Below are 23,931 nucleotides of genomic sequence, written 5' to 3'. Positions count from 1 at the left end.
TCAGTCTTGTATTGGTTAAACAAAATGAGATGAAAACATAAATTATAGTGTCAGATTTCTTATGGTTTCTCCTCTTTACTCACAGCCTCAGGAACTCAAAGTGTCAGACTGTCAACAGCTCCTCTTAGGTTTTACATTATAGCTTTTTTAAAGAATCCCTCCTTTCCATTTCCTCTTTCATGTTCACACCCAAACTTTTGCCCATGATAAATACATGATCCCTGTCTTCGAGAAACCTACTTGTAAACTCACCTAATTTTCCTTTGTAATTCATTAAAAACCAATGAAAATAAATCTTCCTTTCTGTTCATCATGCTTCATCAGATGATTTGGTCACCTGTTCATCCCTAAATCTTATTCAAGCTCTTTGTATTTCATAGGTGAAGTACTTTCATAGAGAAGTACTGTGGCCTATTGGAAAGAGCACGGCCTGGGAGTTAGAGTTTCTGAGTTCAAATCCCAGCTCTGCCACTTGACTGCTGTTTGACCTTGGGAAAGTCACTTTCATTCATTCATTCATTCATTCATTCATTCATTCATGTTTACTGAACTCTGTCTATTGAGCTTCTATTTACTTCAATTCCTAAAATGTAAAAATGTGGATTGCATCCTACTCCTTCATACATAGACTGTGAGACCCATGTGGGACAGGGACTGTGTCCAAACTGGTAACCTTGTAGAAACCCCAGCACTTAGAACAATGCTTGGCATACAGTAAGCATTTAACTTATATTATTATTATTATTACAGCACTCTACTTCTTTAAGCTACTTATACACTGTCCCTCATATTCACTCACTTCCTCATTCTCACTTTTTTAAAAATGTTATTTATTTAGCACTTACTATGTGCCAGGCACATAGCTAAGCTAAGCTAAACTAAGCACTGGGGTAGATACAAGCTTATCAGGTTGGATACAGTCCCTGTTCCCATATGGGGCTCCCAGTCTGACTCTCCATTTTACATATGACATAACTGAGGCACAGAGAAGTTAAGTGCCTTGTTCAAAGTCACACAGTAGACAAGTGACAGAACCAGGATTAGAATCCAGGTCCTTCTGACTCCCAGGCCTGTGCTCTATCCACTAGGCAATGCTACTTCTCTTGTTCTTGTAAGTTTATGTTTTATCTTTTTTTTCCTCATTCCTATAATAAATCATCCTTGGTTTTGTTCTCTAGCATGGAAATCTCTATGCCCATATGCCATATGGATTGAATTTTAATTTAACATAAGTAAAATCACTTAATATTTCCAGTTCTCAAATGGGTGTGTTTTGTGTTCTAACAAAGTCATGCATTTAGGAAAACCTGTATTGAGGTTTTTGCTTTTTTGCTTTGAATAGTATTTGTTTATACCCTGAATCCAACACTTGTTATGCTACAACCCATATACAGACATACCTTGTCAGAAGAGTGTTCCTTAATTACGAAGTCACAGTCTATTTAAAACATGTACTGGAAACTGAGTGAAATATACAAAATGCATCTCTTACCTCTACGTATTCTAACCTTCCAGTTACGAGATTCCTATTGGGTTGAGGAGCGTGAAACATGATACAGCCTCCAAACTGATCACTTCCCATTTCTTCACCAAATTTTCCTTGTAGACAAGTCTGGGTGGCAAATTCACCTTTAAAACATCATCATCATGATCATCCATGGTATTTACTGAACTCTTACTGTCTTCAGGGCACTGTACTAAGCTCTTAGGTGAGAACAATACAATGGAGTAGACATGTAAACATAGCAAACTCTTGCTAGATTTAGATTTCCTGGAGCACTGTCTTCTCTGAAGCACCAAGCTATTGCTTTACCAGTGAAGGGTTACATGAAAAGTGTTCTCCAGTTTATACTCTTGCAACATTGGAAACCACCCTCTAGACTGTAAACTCTCTGTGGGCAGAGAACATGTCTACCAACTCTGTTGTATTGTACTCTCTCAAAAACTTAGTACGATGCTCGGCTGCAGACAGGAAAGTAGGGCTCCTATGGTGCAGAGGGGAAAATACCCTCAAGATGTTTCCAGGTCAGGCATAAACCTTGATCAACTGAGAGGTCATTTCTGTGTGTGGAGCACCATACTAAGCACTTAGGACAGTTCAATAAAATTTCCTGACCAAGGAGCTTTTGATCTAAAGGGGGAGACAGACACTTGAGCAAATTACAGATAGAAGGAAGTCAAGGAGTATATAAGATGTGGACGATACATGCTATGGGGGCTGCGGGGATATTAGTACTTAAGTGTCCCAGAAGACTGAGTAGCAGAGCAGCCTCGTGGGTAGAGCACAGGTCTGGGAGTCAGGGGACCTGAGATCTAATTCCTGCTCCTCCACTTGTCTGCTGTTTGACCCTGGGCAAGTCACTTTACTTCTCTGTGACTCAGCTCAACTATAACATGGGGATTTAGACTGTGAGCCCCAGGTGGGACAGGGACTGTGTCCCACCTAATTAACATGTATCTACCTCAGCTATTAGAACATGCCTGGCACACAGCGCTTAACAAATACTCTCAAAAAAAAAAAGAGCTGAAATGTCAGTTTCAGTAGTGAGAGTCCAGGTAAATCTAGAATTTGATAGATTTTCAAATGATCAAATTATTTTGGAGATTTGCAGTGTGAATTTTTATCAAATAGCTATTTTTTGAGTTTATTGTGTGCAGGGATCTGTGCTAATGGTTTGGGAGATGACAACAGAAACAAAAGACATGACACCTGACTTCAGGTGACTTAAAATATAATGAAGCGGTGACAAGCAGATAAAAATATTTATAATTTGGGATCAGGTAGGAGAACAAGGTGGTAACATGAGTATGATAGTGTGAAATAACTGTATAGATAATTGAATGTACATTTTAATTATACATAAATCAAGAAGTGCTGAGGACGAGTGTAAGCGTCTTGTGGACAGGAGCCGTGTCTACTGGCTCTATCGTATTGGGTTCACCCAGCGCTTAAATACCATTAATTGATGGATTGTATACAGGTATATAAGTGCTAAAAGAGGCTGTTCTGTTTGGGACTTGGGGGAATTAATTGGGAATTTCTTGGAGGAGATTTGATGTTAGGAATCCTTTGATGGTGGGGTTTGGTGAATTTGAAAGGAGAGGGTGCTCCATATCCACCGTCAACTTTACTAAGGTTAAAGAGTTAAGAGATGTCTCCCTCATGGGGCCTGGAAAATCTCATACTCGGTTTTAATGTTTTTCATGGCCCCTTGGGGAGGGTTCATGGAATGATGCAGACAATGGGGATGAATGGAATTGCAGTCATGGAAGGATAGCACACTTGAAGTAATTTCCTATTAGTAAAACATATATAGCTTCGGTAATCTTGAAAGTGATTAATTTTTTAAAGCATTTATTTTCTATGTAATAGTTTTTCTGGTCATAAATGCTCTATTGAATCCATCCCAAAAGGCATAAGTAAAAATCCTGAATTGTTTTAAACCTATAATTCTACATTTCAAGATACAATGGTAATTACAAAGAAAACCTTAGATTGCATTTTCAAAATAAACTAATTTGTTCAAATGAAATAATACATTCCAAGCAACTACAGCACAACAGCAGGATACTTAAGCCACACTGAGTTTGCTGAGAAATACCTGAATCAAATCCCTCAGGACATGGTGGTATTTTATCATTCCACTCTATGTTATTGGAGCCTCTCACGAGGATGTTTCTTGTAAGAACACCAACTTCTGCTCTTCCTTCAAACAATGTTCCATCAGGGAGTGTAACAGACACTGCTAAATGTGTATAATTCAGGGGACTGGTTAGAGTTATGACTGTGCCATCAGCAGATATGGAAGCAATTATTCTCTTTTCATTTTCTCTTTGGCTTTGGCTACAAAGTAACAACAAAATAAATTATAAAGTTATACTTTCAAATTTATCTGAACAGAGTAACGCTGAATGAAAACCACAAACGTTTCTTTTACACAAAGTCTAAGGCTCTTGTTTAATAACTTGAATGGGTAGAAAATATACTTTATTTTCCAAGCTAAAATTATATAGGAAACAGAGATAACATGGGATTTCATTTTACTATGTGAATAAAGTTTTGGACTGTCTATATAGATATTTTCATTATACCTATGACAATGGTATTGAAATTTAGTAGATATAATAATCATCTTTAGACTGTACATCCTAGAGAATAGGATGACTGTGGAACATTTAACACACAGTGAATGTTCCAGATTTAAGGATTGAATGGAGGAGCAAAAAAGAATAGATTGGAAGATATAGAGTCTTAATTCTTTGTTCACCAGCATTAAATTTTGACTACATAGGTCCCCATTTATTTACAAGGACCTACATAAAAAACAGATTCTTCCTGCTACAAGGAAGATGAGAGTCTTTCTACCATGATACATTGATATAATGCCTCCATACTACAGGGATTATTTTACCCAGAAGAACAAACTAGGCACACTGGTAGTTAAGCATGTATATGCGTAATCCTTCTGAACATCTGCAAAACTATTTTTAACTTATGCCTTTGTTTTAGAATTACAAAATGACAAAAATTCCAGCCCTGAATCTTAATGTCATCATGTGTCACTGCCTTAACATTATCAAGTCACAGTTCCATACTTTGAATGATTGTTATTGCTGGGTAAATACAGCCTTATCCAATAACACTCTGATCTATGGTTTGTATAATTAAAGTCTCCATTAGTTTTCCTTGATGCTCTTGGAATAGCTAATTTGTTGAGCTGAAGGTCTTATTGATTATTTTCTTTTTGCATGAAGATATAATTTATAAGGAAAGTTTAAATAGCTCTGCATCTAAAAATATTATATCTATGGAATCTTTCTCATCATCATTATCTCCAATAGCATTATTTGTTCAGAGTCTTGAATCCTACTGAAGTAGTTTCCTCCTCTTGATTGAATCATGAATAGGTTATGATTATACGTAGGGGTTAAACTTGGATAGAATAAGAACAATGCTCACTAACATAACTTTCACATTTACTTTTCAATGCCTTAAAAAAAATGAAAAGGCATAAAAAATAAGCTGCATGGCCTAGTGGGAAGATCACAGGCCTGGCAGTCAGTGGACCTGCGTTCTACTATTCCCAGCTCTGCCATTTGTCGGCGGTATGATTTTGGGCAAATCACTTAACTCTTCTGTGCTAAATTCACAACTTCTCTGTGCCTCAGTTTCCTCTTCTATAAAATAGGGATTCAATACCTTGGACTGTGAGCCCCATGTGGGACAAGGACTGTGTTAGACCTGATTATGCTGTATCTACCCCACTGCTCAGTTCAGTGCTTGACATGTAGAAGGAACTTAGCAAATATCATTATTCATTCATTCATTCAATCAATCAGATTTATTAAGTGTTAACTGTGTGCAGAGCACTGTACTAAACCCTTGGAAAGTACAATACAGTAATAAAGAGAGACAATCCCTGCCCACAACGGGTTTACAGCCTAGAGGAGGGGAGACACATCAAAACAAGTAAACAAGCATTATCATTCTTATTATTACTGTTATTTGCCAATGTTGTTTTGAACTTAATGAATAAGTCAAAGTTTCTTGGACTACAAAGTTTTACCTGTTTCCAGTGGTTGCTATTATAATTTCGTCTCCCACATTCCACATCACAGCTTCTTGTAAAACCAGAGTGTTTTCCCCAGCTTCAGCCGTCTCAGCCAGTCGAGTCCAGATCACTGGAATAGGCCGACCTAAGAGCACACAAAAATATGGTCATATGGATTTTCCAAACCATCTATGGCTTTTTAAGAACCACTCTACAACTTATTTTTAAAGAAATTAGCCTACCCAAATAATTAGTGTGGAAAGCAGGTTTACCTCGGCCTTTTCACCTTACCGTTTAAAAAAAAGTAAACATAACACTCGAATCCTAAAATCAGTCCTAATTTAAGCATATCTAGTTACAGTTTGCTACAGTTTTTGTAACTTAGTAACACCGATGAAATTTTTATCGTAGTCACTTCCCTGGTCTTTAAACAAAATTCAAAAACTGATCCCACTTTAATGAGGCACTAAGAATATAGAATATTTGCACAATGTTTTTATTAAAAACTAATACAAACTCAAAATAATAATACGAAGAGAAGGAATATAATGTCATGGCCTAGTGGCAAGAGCACGGGCTTGGGAGTCAGAGGTCGTGGGTTCTAATACCAGATCCGTCACTTATCTGCTGTGTGACCTTGGGCAAGTCGCTTAACTTCTCTGTGCCTCAGTTACCTCATCTGTAAAATGGGGATTGAAACTGAGGCCCACGTTGGATAATCTGATTACTTTGTATTTACCTCAGCTCTTTGAACACTGCTTGGCAGGAAGTGCAGTGGATAAGGTATTTTTGGTTGTGCTATCTCTAGAGCTTCTGCAGGGCTTTTTCTCACTTTTTAAAATCAATTGTACTTACTGATTACTTGCTGTGTTCAGAGCACTGTACTAAGTGCTTGAAAGAGTACAATATAAGAGTTGGTAGGCATGTTCCCTATCCACAAGGCTTTCCCACTCGATTGTAAACTCCTAATGGGCAGGAATTGTACTTTTTACCCTTAATATATTCTCCCAAGCCTTTAGTATAGCACACTCAGGAAATTCTATAAGTGAAGTTTTTGAGATTTTGCAGCTGTTCCAAAAGGTCAGGAAAAGTCTTATTTTGGTGCAAGGAATTATTTACTTTTAAATTTATTTTCATATGATAATTCTTAGAGATACCACCTTACTCTTCTCACAGTCTTGTTATCTGAATGATAGATAGTATATTTATAAGACTATACAAACCTAAACATTTAGTATGACAGAATTTATTCCTAACCAGCACATACTATTCCCCTAACGTGCCAGATAACAAAGCTTTCACCATATACGCTTTCTATAACACATGTTTTCACTACATGGTTTTCATAAAACACTTTTAGGGAATTGGGGAATGTTCTTCCAACAACATGCATCTGACTGGAAAGAACATAATAATAATATTGATGATGATGGTATTTGTTAAACGCTTACTATGTGCAAAGCACTGTTCTAATCTCTGGGGGGATACAAAGTCATAAGGTTGTCCCACGAGGGCTCACAGTCTTAATCCCTATTTTACAGATAAGGTAACAGGCACAGAGAAGTAAAGTGATTTGCCCAAAATCCCATAGCTGACAAGTGGTAGAGCTGGGATTAGAACCCATGACCTCTGACTCCTAAGCCTAAGCTCTTTCCACTGAGTCACGCTGCTTCTCTACACATGCCACAGAGGTGGAAGAAAAGGCCTGTGCTCATACCTGCTGAACTGCCTAACCCATGTGAAAGGGGTCACAAGTTTTCCTTAATGTTTATGTTCTTTAACATAAGGTTTCTGAGGAACATGACCTCTGTGTTACAAGAAACCTGAGTTCACTTTAAATGTTTGTTTGCAATACCATGAAGATCAAGTATTCCCTCTCGAACAGCCAGAGTTTTGGCCCCATAGACGGGCAGTTCGGGAGAGCGCAGATGTCCATGCAGTGTAATGATTGCTTTGTGCTGGAATGGAGCCCTCTCTGTGCCAATCTGAAAGAGAAGGAAAAAGTACAGTTTGGAAAACTGACTTCTATTATATCTGTCAGTTAATACTTTTGTTAGAGTTTCAGGTTTCTCATTTTTCTCCATGAGAAATGTTAGTTTTTCCAAATAAAGAATTATTATCATTATGATTATGGTACTTGTTAAACACTTACTATGTGCAAAGCACTAATCTGAGAATAAGGATAGATAAGTAGTTAGTAAACCAAATCTCACAGAACCATCCACAAGTAGAGGGAATTGGCTTTTAATGGAGGAAACAGGGGCTGTTTACCTCTTTCATCTTTTTCTAGGGCAAAAGCAGCTGACATTTTCTCCCAACTTTCTTCCTGACCTACAACTGCACATGAAATACAATACTGTCCTCTAGGATATCAGCCTACTAGCAAATATTTTTATAAAAGAGATAAAAAAAGATCAGAGTAGGCTAGCCTCAATTAGAGTTAGAATATTCAATCCGATGTACTAGTTTGTAAGAAGCAACGCTGAAACAGGCCCCTTTGGATGTATAACATCCCATGACATTAACATCATTTTTCAAAGCAGAAATCTGACATTTTGTTACATGATTAGTATAAACCCCAAAGCCCAGCATTTTGCTACTTCTATCTTCTTCACTTTTTCTGTTTTGATCATTACCTTCACATCCTCTAATTTCCTAGAGTTTCCCTTTACTTCCAAAAACCTGTGATCAGTGTCACAGGCAATGTTGGGAAAGGTTGGGCTAATGACCAACAAGGTGATAACTAGGCAAGAAACAGCTAAACATTCTTAGTTCCTACCCCAGCCTTCCACCAACTCAAGGTGGGACAGCAAACGTCTACCATCACTTTCATTCATTCATTCTTTCATTCCACTGTATTTATTGAGCACTTACTGTGTTCAGGGCACTGTGTTAAGTGCTTGGAAAGTACAATTCAGCAATAAAGAGAGACAATCCCTGCCCACACCGGGCTTACAGTCTAGAAGGAGGGAAGACAGACATCAAAACAAATAAATGGGCAACAATATTAATAAACAGAATTATAGATATATACATGTCAAAATATAAAGGCATTAATATAAATAAATAGAATTAGAGATGTGTACATATATACATATGTGCTTTTGCAGGGAGAGCGGTAGGGCAAAGGAAGTGAGTCGGGGCCACACGGAAGGGAGGAGGAGCTGAGAAAAAGGATGGCTTAGTCTGGGAAGGCCTCTTGGAGGAGATGAGCCTTCAGTGGAGCTTTGAAGGGGGGAAGTGAGATTGTTTGGCAGATTTGAGGAGGGAGGGACAGGTGAGAACAAGGCACAGTGACAAGGCTAGCATCAGAGGAGTGGAGTGTGCAGGCTGGAATGTAGAAGGAGAGAAGGGAGATGAGGTAAGAGGGGGCAAGGTGATGCACTGTACTCTCCCAAGTGCTTAAAGAAGCCTATATTAACATCAGTGGAATCTACTGAGTGTCGACTGATTGTGAAACACTATACTAAGCGTTTGGAAGAGACAACAGACGCAAGGAGCATGATCACTGCATGCCAGAAGATTGTAATCTAATGGGTGGACAGACATAAATATTTCCAAATACTAGGGACTAGAATAAGAAGCAGTGTGGCTCAGTGGAAAGAGCACGGGCTTGAGAGTCAAAGGTCATGGGTTAGAATCCTGGTTCTGCCACTTGTCAGCTGTATGACTGTGGGCAAGTCACTTAACTTCTCTGTGACTCAGTTACCTCTTTGTAAAATGGGGATTAAGACTGTGAGCCTCACGAGGGACAGTCTGATTACCCTGTATCTACCCCAGCGCTTAGAACAGGGCTCTGCACATGGTAAGTGCTTAACAAATACCAACATTATTATTATTAAGGACAAAGATATAACTGCAACTAGTATGAATATACCAGGATAATACAGCTGAATAAATCAATGAATATACAAATAAATATACAAATAAAAATATGCATGTGAACATAAATGCCTAAGGCAGGAATAGAATGTATAAGTGCAAAGGATGGGATTGGGTTGATATGACTGGGTTGTCAATTAATTAGGGATAACTTTCTAAAGGACATGGAACCATAGTGGATTTTCCACTGTCCCAAATCAATCGATCGATCCATTCATTAGAATTATTGAATACTTACTGTTGTATACCACTGTTATGTAAATCAGTTCTTATATTTTCCCAAAGTTAACCTTGGTTCAATTTACAACTGAACTGATGGTTTCCCTCTCACACCTACCTAAATATTCTTTTTAAAATTTGGTAATAATGCCCAGTTACCTCTTTGCTGGTTTTCCTGTTCAGTGTTATATTGAGAAAACTTTCATTTAAAAGCCCTCTAGGAAAATGTTCTCAATAAAATGAGAGTCCCAAATAATAAATCATCTAGGTTAAAATCAGGAGAACTTCCTACTTTCATATATTTGTTACTTAGTACATAACAGTTATGGGGTGATAAACACATTTGCAATTCCTGCACATACCTGAAGAATACCACCATCTGAAATCAAAATATTCTCTGCCTGCAGTTCAATATCTGCTTCATCAAATATTAGACTTCCACCTATCAAACAATTTTAGAATTCATTGCAATGAAACAAAACAATTAGAGACACCTTAACTTTGACAGTTTAATATATATTAATTTGGGCACCACACTGCTTTGGATACTTAAAATTCACTAATGGTGTTTAAAGGGCATCTAAATATATTTACTGATCCTGGAATGCCAAAGTCCAGCAACTCAAGTCTTGCAAAGCCTAAACAGTTGGCTTATAAATCCCTCCTAGATTACTGCATCAGCCTCTTTGCTGACCTTCCAACCTCCTGTCTCTCTCCACTGCAGTCCACACTTCACTCTGCTGCCCAGATCATCTTTCTACCGAACTGTTCAGGACATGTCACCCCCATCAAAAATCTCCAGTGGTTGCTCATCCACCTCCATATCAAACAAAAACTCCTTACCATTGGCTTTAAAGTACTCCATCACTTTGCCCCCTCCTACCTCACTTCGCTTCTCTCCTTCTACAACCCAGCCCATAAACTTGGGTCATCTAATGCTAACCTTCTCACTGTGCTTCAATCTCGCCTGTCTCACCACTGACCCCTGGCCCATGTCCTCCCTCTGGCCTGGAACGTCTTCCCCCCTCAAATCCGACAATTCCTCTCCCCACCTTCAAAGCTTTCTTGAAGGCACATCTCCTCCAAGAGCCCTTCTCAAACTAAGCCACACTTTTCCTCATCTCCCACTCCCTTCTTCATTACCCTGTCTCTCCCTTTGCTCTCCTCACTCTCCAGCCTCATAGCACTTACGCAAAGATATGTAATTTTATTTATTTCTATTGATATGTCTCCCCATCTCTAGACCGTGAGCTCCTTGTGGGCAGGGAATGCCACGCTTTACTGTTGTATTGTACTTTCCAGTGCTCCCCACACAGTTAGCCCTTAATAAATATGATTGAATGAATGACTAAACCCAGCTCCGCCACTTGTCTGCTGCATGGCCTTGGGCAAATCACTTCTCTTCTCTGTGTCTCAGTTACCTCATCTGTAAAATGGGGATTGAGACTATGAGCCCCACATGGGTTAGTGACTGTGTCCAATCTGATTTGCCTGTATCCATCCCTGTGCTTAGTACAGTACTTGGCACTTAGTAAGCGCACAACAAATACATAGAGATCTATGGATGCTGAGGGTATGGCCATAATTTAACATGCTAAATAAAGAGCATCCAGGCCAGAATGCCTTTAGTTCACGTTCCCAGAAATATTTTAGGGTTTTTCCCCATTCCTTGGTTGATGATGGCATTCAGTGGGCTCCCAGAGTGCATGTAGTGCATCATGGGGGAAGAAGATGAAGGAGTAAATCTGGAAAACAGAGTTGGAGCTGGCACCTGTGGATAAAGATATCAACAAGGCCCTGGCTTCCTAGTGGGAACAAGAAGAATCAAAAAACTGCCTTAGATAAGCAGTATGGCTTAGTGGAAAGAGCATGGGCTTGGGAGTCAGAGGTCATGGGTTCTAATCCTGGCTCTGCTGCTTGTCAGCTGTGATCCTTATCCTTGGCAAGTCACTTAACTTCTCTTTGCCTCAGTTCCCTCATCTGTAAAATGGGGATGAAAACTGTGAGCCCTACATGAGATGACCTGATTACCTTGTATCTACCCCAGTGCTTAGAACAGTGCTTGGCACGTTGTAAGTGCTTAATAATAATAATGTTTGTATTTGTTAAGCACTTACTACGTGCCAAGCACTGTTCTAACCACTGGGGTAGATAAAAGGTAGATACAAGGTAATCAGGTTGTCCCACATGGGGCTCACAGTCTTCATCCCCATTTTACAGATGAGGGAACTGAGGCACAGAGAAGCTAAGTGACTTGCCCAAGGTCACACAGCTGACAAGTGACAGAGCCAAGATTAGAACCCATGACCTCTGATTCCCAAGCCCGGGCTCTTTCCACTGAGCCACGATGCTTCTCTACAAATATGAACATTATTACTATTATTACTAGTCAGGGAAGGAAGCTAAGCAAGCTCTGGAGAGCCCAAGTGGGGCAACACCTGATAGTGAGAACTCAAGGTAGGCCAGAGCTACTCACAGAAGGTGGAAAATGGATGAAGGTCCTTGGATACAGAAGAAAGCAAATTTCTGGGTTGGGAGGCAGAAACCGCAGCAGAGGCCTGAGGTTGCCAATGAAGGTTTTTGAGAAAAGCACCAAAACCATAATGTTCAGGAAAAAGAGGCTTGAGCCAGGTCAGACCTACACATCTCTAATGGTCCTTTTCACTCCCAATATGAAATAAACAAAGTTTTTCAGAAACTTACCCTGAATGAGAAGCATTTTAAGGACCGGGGTACTTTGATCAAGTAGAATAGTTTGTCCTTTCGTAATAACCACCAGTGATCCTTCTTCCGGAGGAGACTCTCCTCCCCAAGAAAAGGGAGAGGACCAGACATCGACATAGAAGAAATCAGCATTATCCTGAATGGAACATATGACACATTTGGTCATTTAATGGATCTAACACTTCATCTAATTCATGTCACTGAATAGCTTTCAAATAGTCTGTACAAGGGCCAGATAAACACAGGGGCTGTAGACCCTATTCCCAGGTAAAAGTGGGGTGCTGAATGCTTTATACTATGGCCCCCATCAGGGCAGGCATAACCACAATTACCACTGCTGCTCCTGCCCTCATATAAAGTGATCCATAAGCATGGCCAGATCAGGCCCTATTTCCCCTTTAATCCCCCCCTCTCCCCACTGGGGCCAAACTCCATTCCCACTTTGCAGCAGGCATGAGTCTTGAGCTTGAGTTGGTCCTAAGCCCCTTCTCCTGGTATCCTGTCTACCCAGGAGCAGGCTGTTGTGCTGTGGAGGACCAACAGGGTTGAGACCGAGGCCAATGGGATCATTTGGCAATGAGGGAGGTGGCTCAGGAGCTGCTACAGATCCATTCAGTGACTTAGTGCCAACTCCTGGCTGCCATCTTTGTCCTGGTCAGAAAACTGTTTTGAACCATCCAGGCTGTCACTACAACTACCTGGATCCTCCTGTGAGAGTCAAGACTGGGGAGCTGGAGGTGCCAGGATTTATCCTGCAAGGGCTAACCAGGTTTCCCCTCAGTTGCCTCCAAACCCTTGCTACCCTAGGCCTGGTGGTAATAATAATAATAATAATAATAATAATAATGGCATTTGTTAAGCGCTTACTTTGGACCAAGCACTGTTCTAAGCGATGGGGGTGGTACCAGGTAATCAGATTGTCCTACATTGGGCTCACAGTCTTAATCCCCATTTTACAGGTGAGGTCACTGAGGCACAGAGAAGTAAAGTGACTTGCCTAAAGTCACACAGCTGACAAGTGGCGGAGCTGGGATTAGAACCCACAACCTGTTGACTCTCAAGCCCAGGTTCTTTCCACTGAGCCATGCTGCTTCCCAAATAATGATGGTATTTGTTAAATGCTTACTATTTGCCAAGCACTGTTCTGAGCACTGGGGTAGGTACAAGGTAATATAAAGTAATACAAAGTAGATAGAAGATAATCAGGTTGTTCCACATGGGGCTCACAGTCTTCATCCCCATTTTACAGATAAGGGAATTGAGGCACAGAGAAGTTAAGTGACTTGCCCAAGGTCACACAGCAGGTAAGTGGCAGATCTGGGATTAGAACCCATGACCTCTGACTCCCAAGCCCAGGCTCTTTCCATTAAGTCATGCTGCTGCTACATGGAGTGTCCTGACTGGCCTTTGCCCTATGCAGCCTGGACTATATATGGTATATTCAACTCAAACCCACCCGTTGGATAGAATTTAGTCTCTTTTTCAGTTCATGCCAGTTCATGACCCTGCCCACCTTTAAAGCTTTCCTAATAAGTTTCTTCCTTCTTGGCCGTAGTACCGCAGCACAATACTGATGTGATGCTATGGCTATGCTGCACTTGGATTTGCGCCCTTTATTCACCCCTCTGTCAGCCCCACAGCATTTATGTAAATATTCATAATTTATCTTTTTTTAATGGTATTTGATGAGTGCTGTGTTCTAAGCGCTGTATTAAGCACCGTTCTAAGAACTGTTGTAGATACAAGATAATCAGGTTGGACACAGTTCCTGTCCCACATGGGGCTCACAGTTTTAATCCCCATTTTACTGATGAGGTAGCTGAGGCACAGAGAAGTGAAGTAACTTGCCTGAGGTCACACAGCAGACGAGTAGCGGAGCTGGGATTAGAACCCAGATCCTTGACTCCCCGGCCCATGTTCTATTTCTAGGCCACGTTTCTTCCACTTAATATCTGTCTCCCCTGCACTGTGGGCAGGGAACATGTCTACCAACTTGGTAATATTGTACTCTCCCAAGCACTTAATGTGGTGCTCGGCACAGAGTAAACGCTCAACAAATACGATTGCTTTATTGACCCCCTTAGGCCATAAACGGGTCCAGCATGTGAAAAAAATCTGCATAAATTTCACAATGTTTTGCATCATCACTACCTGCTGGCTTGTAGAGTTTCATGTTCCAGCAGAAACGTGACTAGCGGGAAAGAGAGGCCATTCATTATAGGTGCTGTGCAAACCACTAGTACAATAATAAATTCCTCTGGGCAAGCCCTCGGTCCTCAGTCTCAAAACCATGACAATTCCATTGTTCTCAGTGGGAGACTATCCACTATATAGTCAATAAATGCTGCTGATACAACACTCTTATCAATAAATGCTGCTGATACACCCTTACCAGTCTGGCAATGCCACTGCCTCCAATGTTGACATGGACTTTAGTCCACTGGGAAGGGGACTGGGCACGTGTGGTACAAATGATGTGTGTTTTGTTGGTCAATTCGACATCGCAAGTTGCTTGTGCTATGGTGACATGGACATCCTGCCAATCTGAACTAGAATGGGAGGAAAAAGAAAAAAGTCATTAAGCTTCCTCTAGAATGTAAGCTTCTTGTGAACAGGGATCATGTCTACCAACACCATAAGTGCTCAGTGAATATGACTGACTGCATGAATGAATGATCTCTATTGTATTGTACTCTCCCAAGGGCTAAGTACCTTGCTTTGTAGCCAACAAATACCAAGGATTGATTTTCTAAAAAATTAATCAGAACATTCTCAGACCATGAGTGGGACTCCGAGAAAAATCTTCATCCTGGACACTACACAAGTTTAATTGCATTCATTGGTATATATGACAACTTAACATGTTAGAAATAGCCATAGGTATCTTTCACAAGTTCACAAGGTGAAACTTCCATAAATTATATGAAAATCATTAAAAAAGCTACCAAATGATCTAGGAGGCAGTAACAGGAGAGTTCTGACACTGGAACAATAGCTGTGAGGGCAGTTTTAGAAGGGCCAGTGCAAGTCCCCTCAGGAGCGGAGGTGGCTGTAATACAAACATACACTCTCCTTTCCCTGGGCCCCGCACCTCGCTTCCTCACTCCCACTCCACAGTTCTGTCCCTCCCAAACTGTTTCTCCTCAAGTAAGGGGGAAGCTGGAAAACAGATTTTGATTGGTGAAAAGCTAATGTAAGCAAAGGAGTTTCTGATTATATTGTAGAGGAGCTACTATACTTTGTTTCAGTTGAGGAAAAGAGAGGATTTGATTAAATTTCATTGAGATATTTAGGAAGAACATCTGACGTCATATGTGGTATAACGCTATACACATAGAAAGTGCGCAATAAAAACTGCTGAATAATTGAATGACTATAACAATGACAAAAGAAATATTGCGGCTGGGCCTCACTGTGTTCTTAATAAATGCCTTAATTATTACTATTACTATTATAAAGAGGAATCAATCGATCAATCAATTATATTTATTGAACACTTACTCTGTGCAGAACACTATTCTAAGTGCTTGGAAGAGTACAATACAACAAAGTTGGTAGACATGTTCCTTGCCCACAGTGAATCTACTTAGGACTAAATTATTGAAAATTAAACAGCAAAGAGAGTAGCTTATCCATGTGAGGAAAAAAAAGTCAACCCTATGACCTGGCTTGGGCTACAAATAAGATAGTCCCAAAGGGGTGAGAATGTGATCTTTTGTCATTATACATTTTGTACTGTGTTGGATGGGTTTAGGGGAAAGACTTGCGACACTGGAATCAGTTTGAGGGGCAGGAAAGGCAAGGAAATGAAAAACTCTTCTGATTCTGCTCTCACCTATTCTCCCCGTGTTAAATGGGTCTTCAACTGGAAAGATAAGGAGGCAGATTCAGCATATTTTTAGGATATAGATAAGAAGCACTGTGGCCTGTGAGAAGCAGCATGGCCTAGTAGAAAGAGCATGGGCCTGGGAGTGGGAGGACCTGGATTTTAATCCCATTTTCACCACTTGTCTGGTGTGTGACCTTGGGCAAATCACTTAATTATCTGTGCCTCAGTTACCTCATTTGTAAAATGGGGATTAGAACTATGAGCTCTAAGTGGGACATGGACTGTGTCCAACCTGATTAAGTTATATCTACTTAGTGCCTGCCACATTCATTCATACTTACTGAGTGCTTACTCTATGCAGAGCACTATACTAAGCTCTTGGGAGAGTACAATATAACAATGAACAGACACATTCCCTGCCCACAAGAGCTTATAGTCTAGAGTGGGGGAGATAGTAATATAAATGAATAAATTAGAGATATGTATATAAGTGCTGTGGGTCTGGGAGGAGGGAAGAACAAATGGATCAAGTCAGGGTGATGCAGAAGGGAGTGGGAGAAGAGGAAAGTGGGGGCTTAGACAGGGAAGGCCTCCAAGAGGAGGAGATGTGCTTTTAATTAGGGCTTGAAGTGGGGGAGAGCAATTGTCGGATTTGAGGAGGGAGGGTGTTCCAGGCCAGAGGCAGGATGTGGGTGAGGGGTCGATGGCAGAATAGGTGAGATCAAAGCACAGTGAGAAGGTTAGCATTAGAAGAGAGAAGTGTGTGGGCTGGGTTGTAGTAGGAGAGTAGTGAGGTGAGGTAGGAGGGGGCAAGATGATTGAGTGCTTTAAAGCCAAAGGTGAGGAGTTTTTGTTTGGTGTAGAGGTGGATGGGCAACCACTGGAGTTTTCTGAGGAATGGCATGACATGTTCTGAACATTTTTTTAGAAAACTGATCCTGGCAGCAGAGTGAAATATGGACACGGAGAGACAGGAGACTGGGAGGTCAGCAAGAAGGCTGTTGCAGTAATTCAGGCGGAGCAGAAGGAGTGACTGTATTAACGTGGTAGTAGTTTGAATGGTGAGGAAAGGGCAGATTTTAGTGATGTTGTGAAGGTGGGACAGACAGGATTTAGTGATGGATTGAATATGTGGGTTCATTCATTCATTCAATCGTATTTACTGAGTGCTTACCATGTGCAGAGCACTGTACTAAGCATTTGGAAAGTACAATTAAGCAATAGAGAAAGACAATCCCTGCCCACACCGGGCTTATCAAAACAAGTAAACGGGCATGAATATAAATAGAATTATAGATATGTACATATATAGATATGCACACAAGTGCTTTGGGCCAGGGAGAGGGGGATAGAGCAAAGGGAGCGAGTCAGAGCGACGTGGAGGAGAGGGGAAGCTGAGGAAAAGAGGGGCTTAGACTGGGAAGGTCTCTTGGAGGAGGTGAGCCTTCATTAGGGCTTTGAAGGGGGGGAGTGTGCTAGTTTGGCGGATTTGAGGAGGGAGGGCCTTCCAGGCCAGAGGTAGGACGTGGGCCAGGGGCCGACGGCGGGACAGGTGAGAAAGAACTGGAGTAGATGGTCATGGTGGAAACAGTTCTCAGCTAGCAATTTGGTCATCAAGGGAAAGGATATAAATGTAAATGGGGAGGGAGTTCCAGGCTGGAAGCAGGACGTGGGCAAGGAGTTGGTAGTGAGTTAGAAGAGATGGAGGTTCAGTGAGTACAAGAGTAATACCTGAATCCGGATCCCGTGATTGTAAGTCTGGTGCCTCCTGCCGTTCCTCCTCTCCGAGGAGCCACTGAAGTGATAATTGGAGTCAGTAATGAGCTGTATGTAAAGGCGGCATTTAATTGGGACAAGTCCTTCCCATTGGCAACTGTCACTTCACAGATATGCTGAGGGCCACTTCCTTAGAGAAGGGAACACATGGAATGCTACAGTTAGACTTTTCAGAAAGTCTACACCACTTTGAAGAAAGAAAGAGTGAAAGGGTCATTAAAAATTAGTGGATAATTCTGAGTGAACTCTAATACTGAAAAAGTCTAGAAATGTCTTCTGTCTTTGGAATACTCAGTATTATAAGAATCTGTTCCACCTATCCGTGAACATCAGCATTGTTTTAGTAATTCATACAACCGGAGCCTTAAATACAAAGTGGACTTATTCAAATCCCTAATTCAAATTTGGAGGCTCCAAATTCTCGAAAGGAGAATGAGTATTTTAGTTCAGCTAGACATCTTAATCTAGACTTCTTAACTTCTTATTTTGTTTTACAGAATATCAACTGCTCTGCACACAGCAAGCACTCAGTAAACACAATCGTATGACTGACTGATTGATCAGATACTGTAAAATGGTGCCTCTAGTCTTTCCAGAAGCTTCAAGGAAGTACAGAGTTATTCCTATTGTCTGATAGAGAAGTAGTGAGGCTTTGTGGAAAAGCATGGGTCTGGGATTCTGGGGACCTGGTTCTAATCCTTTTCTACCTCGTGCCTGCTGAGTGACCTTAGGCAAGTCATTTAACTTCTCTGTGCCTCAGTTTTTCTCATCTGTAAAATGGCAATTCAATACCAGTTCTCCTTCCCCCTTATGTCATGAGCCCCAAGTGGGGCAGACACAGTGTCTAATCCAATTATCTTGCATCTACCCCCATGCTTAGTATAGTGCTTGGCACAAATACCATGCTTATTATCATCATTATTGTACTTGTGAAGCACTTACTACATGTGAAGCACTGTTCTAACCTCTGGGGTAGATACAAAATAATCAGGTCAGACACAGTCCCTATCCCAAATGGGGCTCACAGTCTAGGCAGGAGGGAGAACAGATATTGAATCCCCATTTTACAGGTGAGGAAACTGGGGCATGGAGAAGTTAAGTGACTTGCCCAAGATCACACAGCAGGCGACTGGCAGATCTGAGCTTAGAACCCAAGTCCTCTGATTTCCAGGCCCGTGCTCTTTCCACTTGGAAACACTGCTCCTCAGCATAGGAACAGTAGACCCTGTATGAGATTTGTAATCCAGTTCTTGAGATTATACGCATAAAACACATTTAAATATTAAGCAAACAAGACTTTAAACTAGTTCCTGAAAAGCAATCAATTTTATAAGTCTTGCAAATCTTCCACCAATCAATCATTCAATGGTATTTATTGAGCACTTACTATGTGCAGAGCACTGTACTAAGCACTGGCGTTGATGCAAAATAAAAAAGTTCTGAAAAGGGGTTTCATTTTAGACATCAATACTTAAAAATACAGTTCAATATTATTATTGTAAAGTATCTCTTTAGCCAATATCATTTTCTATTTCTCTTAGGTTTGGGAGCTGAGATCTAGGATTCCTCGTTCCTCTTGATTATTGACTTATCATTATCCTTTATTACAACTTACCATTATTCAATGGCACTTCACAGAATAGGGTACCGGATTCAGACCGATGCCTGTTTACTTCACAATCTGAACTACAAATCCGAACCATTGATTTTTGTGGATCAAATCCAGAGCCTATGACCGTCATTGTTAGACCTCCACCAAAACTGCCTGCAGATACAAAATGAAAAAGGAAGCTGATTATAACAAAACATAAATTGTCTATTGGTGAAAACAAATCAAGGCAGGAAGAAAAACTCAACTGTCAGAAGCAGCATGATGTACTGGAAAGAGCTGATCTGGGAGTCAGAGGACTGGGATTCTAATCCCAGCTCTGTCAATTGCTTGCTGTGTGACCTTGGGCAAATCACCTAACATCTCTGTGTTTCTCAGTTTCCTCAACTGTACTTCTTCCTACTTAGACTGTGAACCCCATGTAAAGCCCTGTCTGTGTCCAACCTGGTAAATTCATACTTATCCAATGCTTACACCAGTGCCAGGCACTTAGTAAGTGCTAAACAAATACAATAAAAGAAGAGATTGTGAGCCCTATGTGGGACAGGGACTATGTCGTACATTATTATCTTGTATACTTCCTCATGCTTAGTGTAGCGCCTGACACTTAATAATACTTAATGAATACGACTAAAAAGCAAACAAAAAACAACAACAAAAACTGTCCAAAGCTGAAATTCTCATCTTTCCAATTAAATCCAGCCTTCCTTACAACTTTTCTATCTCTGTTAATAACTTCACCATTCTCTCTGTCCCTGAAGTTCATGGTACTGGCATTATCCTTGACTCCTCAATGTCTCAGAGCCCTCACATCAAATCAACTGCTAAATCTTACCAATTCTTCCTCTGTAACATTTCTCAAATCTATTCCTTCAAAGAGCCACCATCCTGGTCCAAGTTCTTGTCATATCATAGGTAGACCTTGTCTCAGCCTTCTGGTTGGAATCCCTGCCTCCAGCCTCTCCCCATACCACACACTGCTACACTTAACGGGCAGGGAATGTGTCTGCTAATTCTGTTGTATTGTACTCTCCCAAGTGCTTAGTACAGTGCTCTGCATGTAGTAAGTGCTCAATAAATATGATTGCTTGATCAATTCTATGAGACACCTTTGATCAACCAATTAAAAATAACAACAATAATAATTATGGTATTTATTAAGCATTTACTACGTATCAGGCACTGTACTAAAGCGCTGGGGTGGTTACAAGCAAATCGGGTTGCACATAGTCCCTATCCCGCAGAAGGCTCACAGTCAATCTCTATTCTACAGGTGAGGTGACTGAGGCACAGAGAATTTAAGTGACTTGCTCAAGGCCATACAGAAGATAAGTGGCGGAGCTGGGAGAAGAACCCATGACCTTCTGACTCCCAGGCCTGTATTCCATCCACTAATAATAATAATGTTGGTATTTAAGTGCTTACTATGTGCAGAGCACTGTTCTAAGTGCTGGGGTAGATACAGGGTAATCAGGTTGTCCCTTGTGAGGCTCACAGCCTTAATCCCCATTTTACAGATGAGGTAACTGAGGCACAGAGAAGCTAAGTGACTTGCCCACAGTCACAGAGCTGACAAGTGGCAGAGCTGGAATTCAAACTCATGATCTCTGACTCCCAAGCCTGTGTTCTTTCCACTGAGCCACGTTGCTTCTCTAAAAATGATGTGGGTATTTGTTAAGCGCTTACTATGTGCAAAGCACCGTTCTAAGCGCTGGGTAGATACAGGGTAATCAGGTTGCCCCATGTGGGGCTCACAGTCTTCATCCCCATTTGACAGATGAGGTCACTGAGACCCCGAGAAATTCAGTAACTCGCCCAAAGACACCCAGCAGGCAAGTGGCACAGCGGTATTAGAACCCGTGACCTCTGACTCCCAAGCCCGGGCTCTTTCCACGGAGTCACGCTGCTTCACTACACCATGAGACACATTCTCTTGCCACGAGGAGCTTGCAGTCTAGATACAAACTTATTGAGTCCTTAGTGCAAACAGATCACTGTACTAAGCACTTGGGCAAGAACAGTACAACAGAGTTGGCAGACTTATTTCCTGCCCTCAAGGAGCTTTCAGTCTAGAAGGACTTATGGTCTTTGAAACATCTAATTGCTACCTATCTCTTTCAACTATGAGCCCTTGTTGGGCAGGGATTGTCTCTGTTGTCTGAATGGTACTTTCCAAACGTTTAGGACAATGCTCCGCACACAGTCAGCACTCAATAAATACGATTGAATGAATGAATGAATGAATATCAAAAAAGTACTGGCTTCCGGATTCCTCTGCTTGAGAATAGTTCTAGATCTGCCTTCCCTGTTGGAGCTACTTATGGATAAGGAATGTGTCTTGTAATTCTTCCGTACTTTCCCAAGCATTTAGAATACACTGCATTCAGTACGTTGTCAATAAATCCTAACTACTGTTGCTATTCCTACTTACAACTGCTTTGGCTGTTATTTCTTCTTGCAGTTTAGTAACACTACGATTATTACTGACTAAAGACTAGTTTAGACTATGACTAAGAGAAGTAGCGTGGCTCAGTGGAAAGTGCCCGGGCTTGGGAGTCAAAGGTCATGGTTCAAATCCCAGCTCCGCCGCTTGTCAGCTGTGTGACTGTGGGCAAGTCACTTAACTTCTCTGGGCCTCAGTTACCTCATCTGTAAAATGGGAATTAACTGTGAGCCTCACGTGGGACAACCTGATGACCCTGTATCTGCCCCAGCGCTTAGAATAGTGCTCTGCACATAGTAAGCGCTTAAATACCAATATTATTATTATTAGTTGTCAACCCTGGACATTTCTAGTAACAAAGGCAAATCTTGACTGGAAGACAAAGCTGCAATGAATAACAGGTTTTGGAGTTTACAATAAATCCTAAGGACTTACTTCCTTGAAGAAGAGAAACAGCATGGCCTAGTGGAAAGAGCAGGGACTGAGTCCAAGCTGATTATCTTATACTTCCTGCCATGCTTAGTACAGTGCTGGCTAATAGTAAGCAATTAACAAGTACCATAAAAAAAAAGTTCTCAGTTGGGACTGAAATAAACTGCTTCCAAAATTTCCAAAATGCCTAGATATTGCAGCTCAGGAAAATGTTATTGCTGATGTCATCTGCAGCGTGGTTTAATGGGAAGAGCACGGGCTTGGGAGTCACAGGATGTGGGTTCTAATCCTGGCTCCTCCACTTGCCTGCTGTGTGACCTTGGGCAAACCACAACTTCTCTGTGACTCGGTTACCTCATCTGTAAAAGGGGGATTAAAAGTTTGAGCTCCACATGGGACAACCTGATTACTCTGTATCTACCCCAGCGCTTAGAACAGTGCTGGGCACATAATAAGCACTTACCAAATACCACCATCATCATTTAGTCCCAGTATAATCACAAACATTCCCCAGTGGATGTCAGGATTTAACTCCACATATTTTTTTTAAAAATCAATAGCTAAACTTTGTATTTCCCTAAGTCTGATGAATACCTTCTCTTGGAAGAATATTTTCTATAGTCAGTGGATACTCGAAGATAGCAGTGGATTCCGCATAACCTTTTGTCAAATGATGTAGAAAAACAGGAAAGTTTCCACCAGCATGTTTTCCAACTGTGCACTGCAAGAGGCTGTCATTCACATGAGTGACATTACATGGAATACCATCTATTGTTACTAAAATCTTGGAGACGTCGAAACCCAAAGACGATCCAGTAATTTGAATCTTTGTTCCGGGTAGTCCTTTAAGATAAAAAGGTGTTATTTATATGCTTGTTATGATATATAGACACACATAATCTGACGGGTGCACAAGAACTAAACACATGTATATACACTGAGTTAACCTATGACATGAAGATGGTGTATTTGATGATCCTAGGGTAAAGGAAAACCCTCATTAGAGTCCACATGCCTTGACTAATGCCATGTCCAGGCACATTACCATTTCTTTCAGCACTGAATTTGTTCTAATAATAATAATATGCATGGTATTTGTTGAGCATTTACTATGTGCCAGGCTGGGGTAGAAACAAGCAAATGGGTTGGACACAGTCCTCTTCCCACATGGGGCTCACAGTCTCAATCCCCATTTGACAATGAGGGAATTGAGGCACAGAGAAGTGAAGTGACTTGCCCAAGGTCACCCAGCTGACTGGTGGCAGAGCCATAATTAGAACCCATGACCTTCTGACTCCCAGGCCTGTGCTCTATCCACTATGCCAGACGTACATTGTTAGAAGAATGATCCCCAATCCCCTAACAGTATTATATCAGAAAATAGCACTGTGAGTGAACTAAGGCCTTTACCATATAATAGAGAGACTTCTTCATTTATATTCTGAGACTAAAGGAGTGCTATATT

At 41.0% G+C, this 23,931-nt stretch overlaps 1 protein-coding gene across 1 annotated transcript in view; it reads right to left on the bottom strand.

The window, feature by feature from the left end:
- The window catches only part of PKHD1L1 (PKHD1 like 1), a 163,549-nt gene that overhangs the window by 67,159 nt on the left and 72,459 nt on the right, over positions 1-23,931 (bottom strand). Inside the window, 10 exon segments of the mRNA XM_029063819.2 lie at positions 1,493-1,629; positions 3,603-3,844; positions 5,568-5,697; positions 7,408-7,537; positions 10,016-10,095; positions 12,357-12,513; positions 14,770-14,926; positions 17,938-18,112; positions 19,598-19,747; positions 23,061-23,309. Coding sequence (XP_028919652.1) covers positions 1,493-1,629; positions 3,603-3,844; positions 5,568-5,697; positions 7,408-7,537; positions 10,016-10,095; positions 12,357-12,513; positions 14,770-14,926; positions 17,938-18,112; positions 19,598-19,747; positions 23,061-23,309 — 1,607 coding nt within the window.

Source organism: Ornithorhynchus anatinus, chromosome 4 (genome assembly GCF_004115215.2).
Source record: "Ornithorhynchus anatinus isolate Pmale09 chromosome 4, mOrnAna1.pri.v4, whole genome shotgun sequence".
In the NCBI taxonomy this organism is placed as follows: Eukaryota; Metazoa; Chordata; class Mammalia; order Monotremata; family Ornithorhynchidae; genus Ornithorhynchus; species Ornithorhynchus anatinus.
This window is presented reverse-complemented; position numbering and strand designations above follow the sequence as displayed.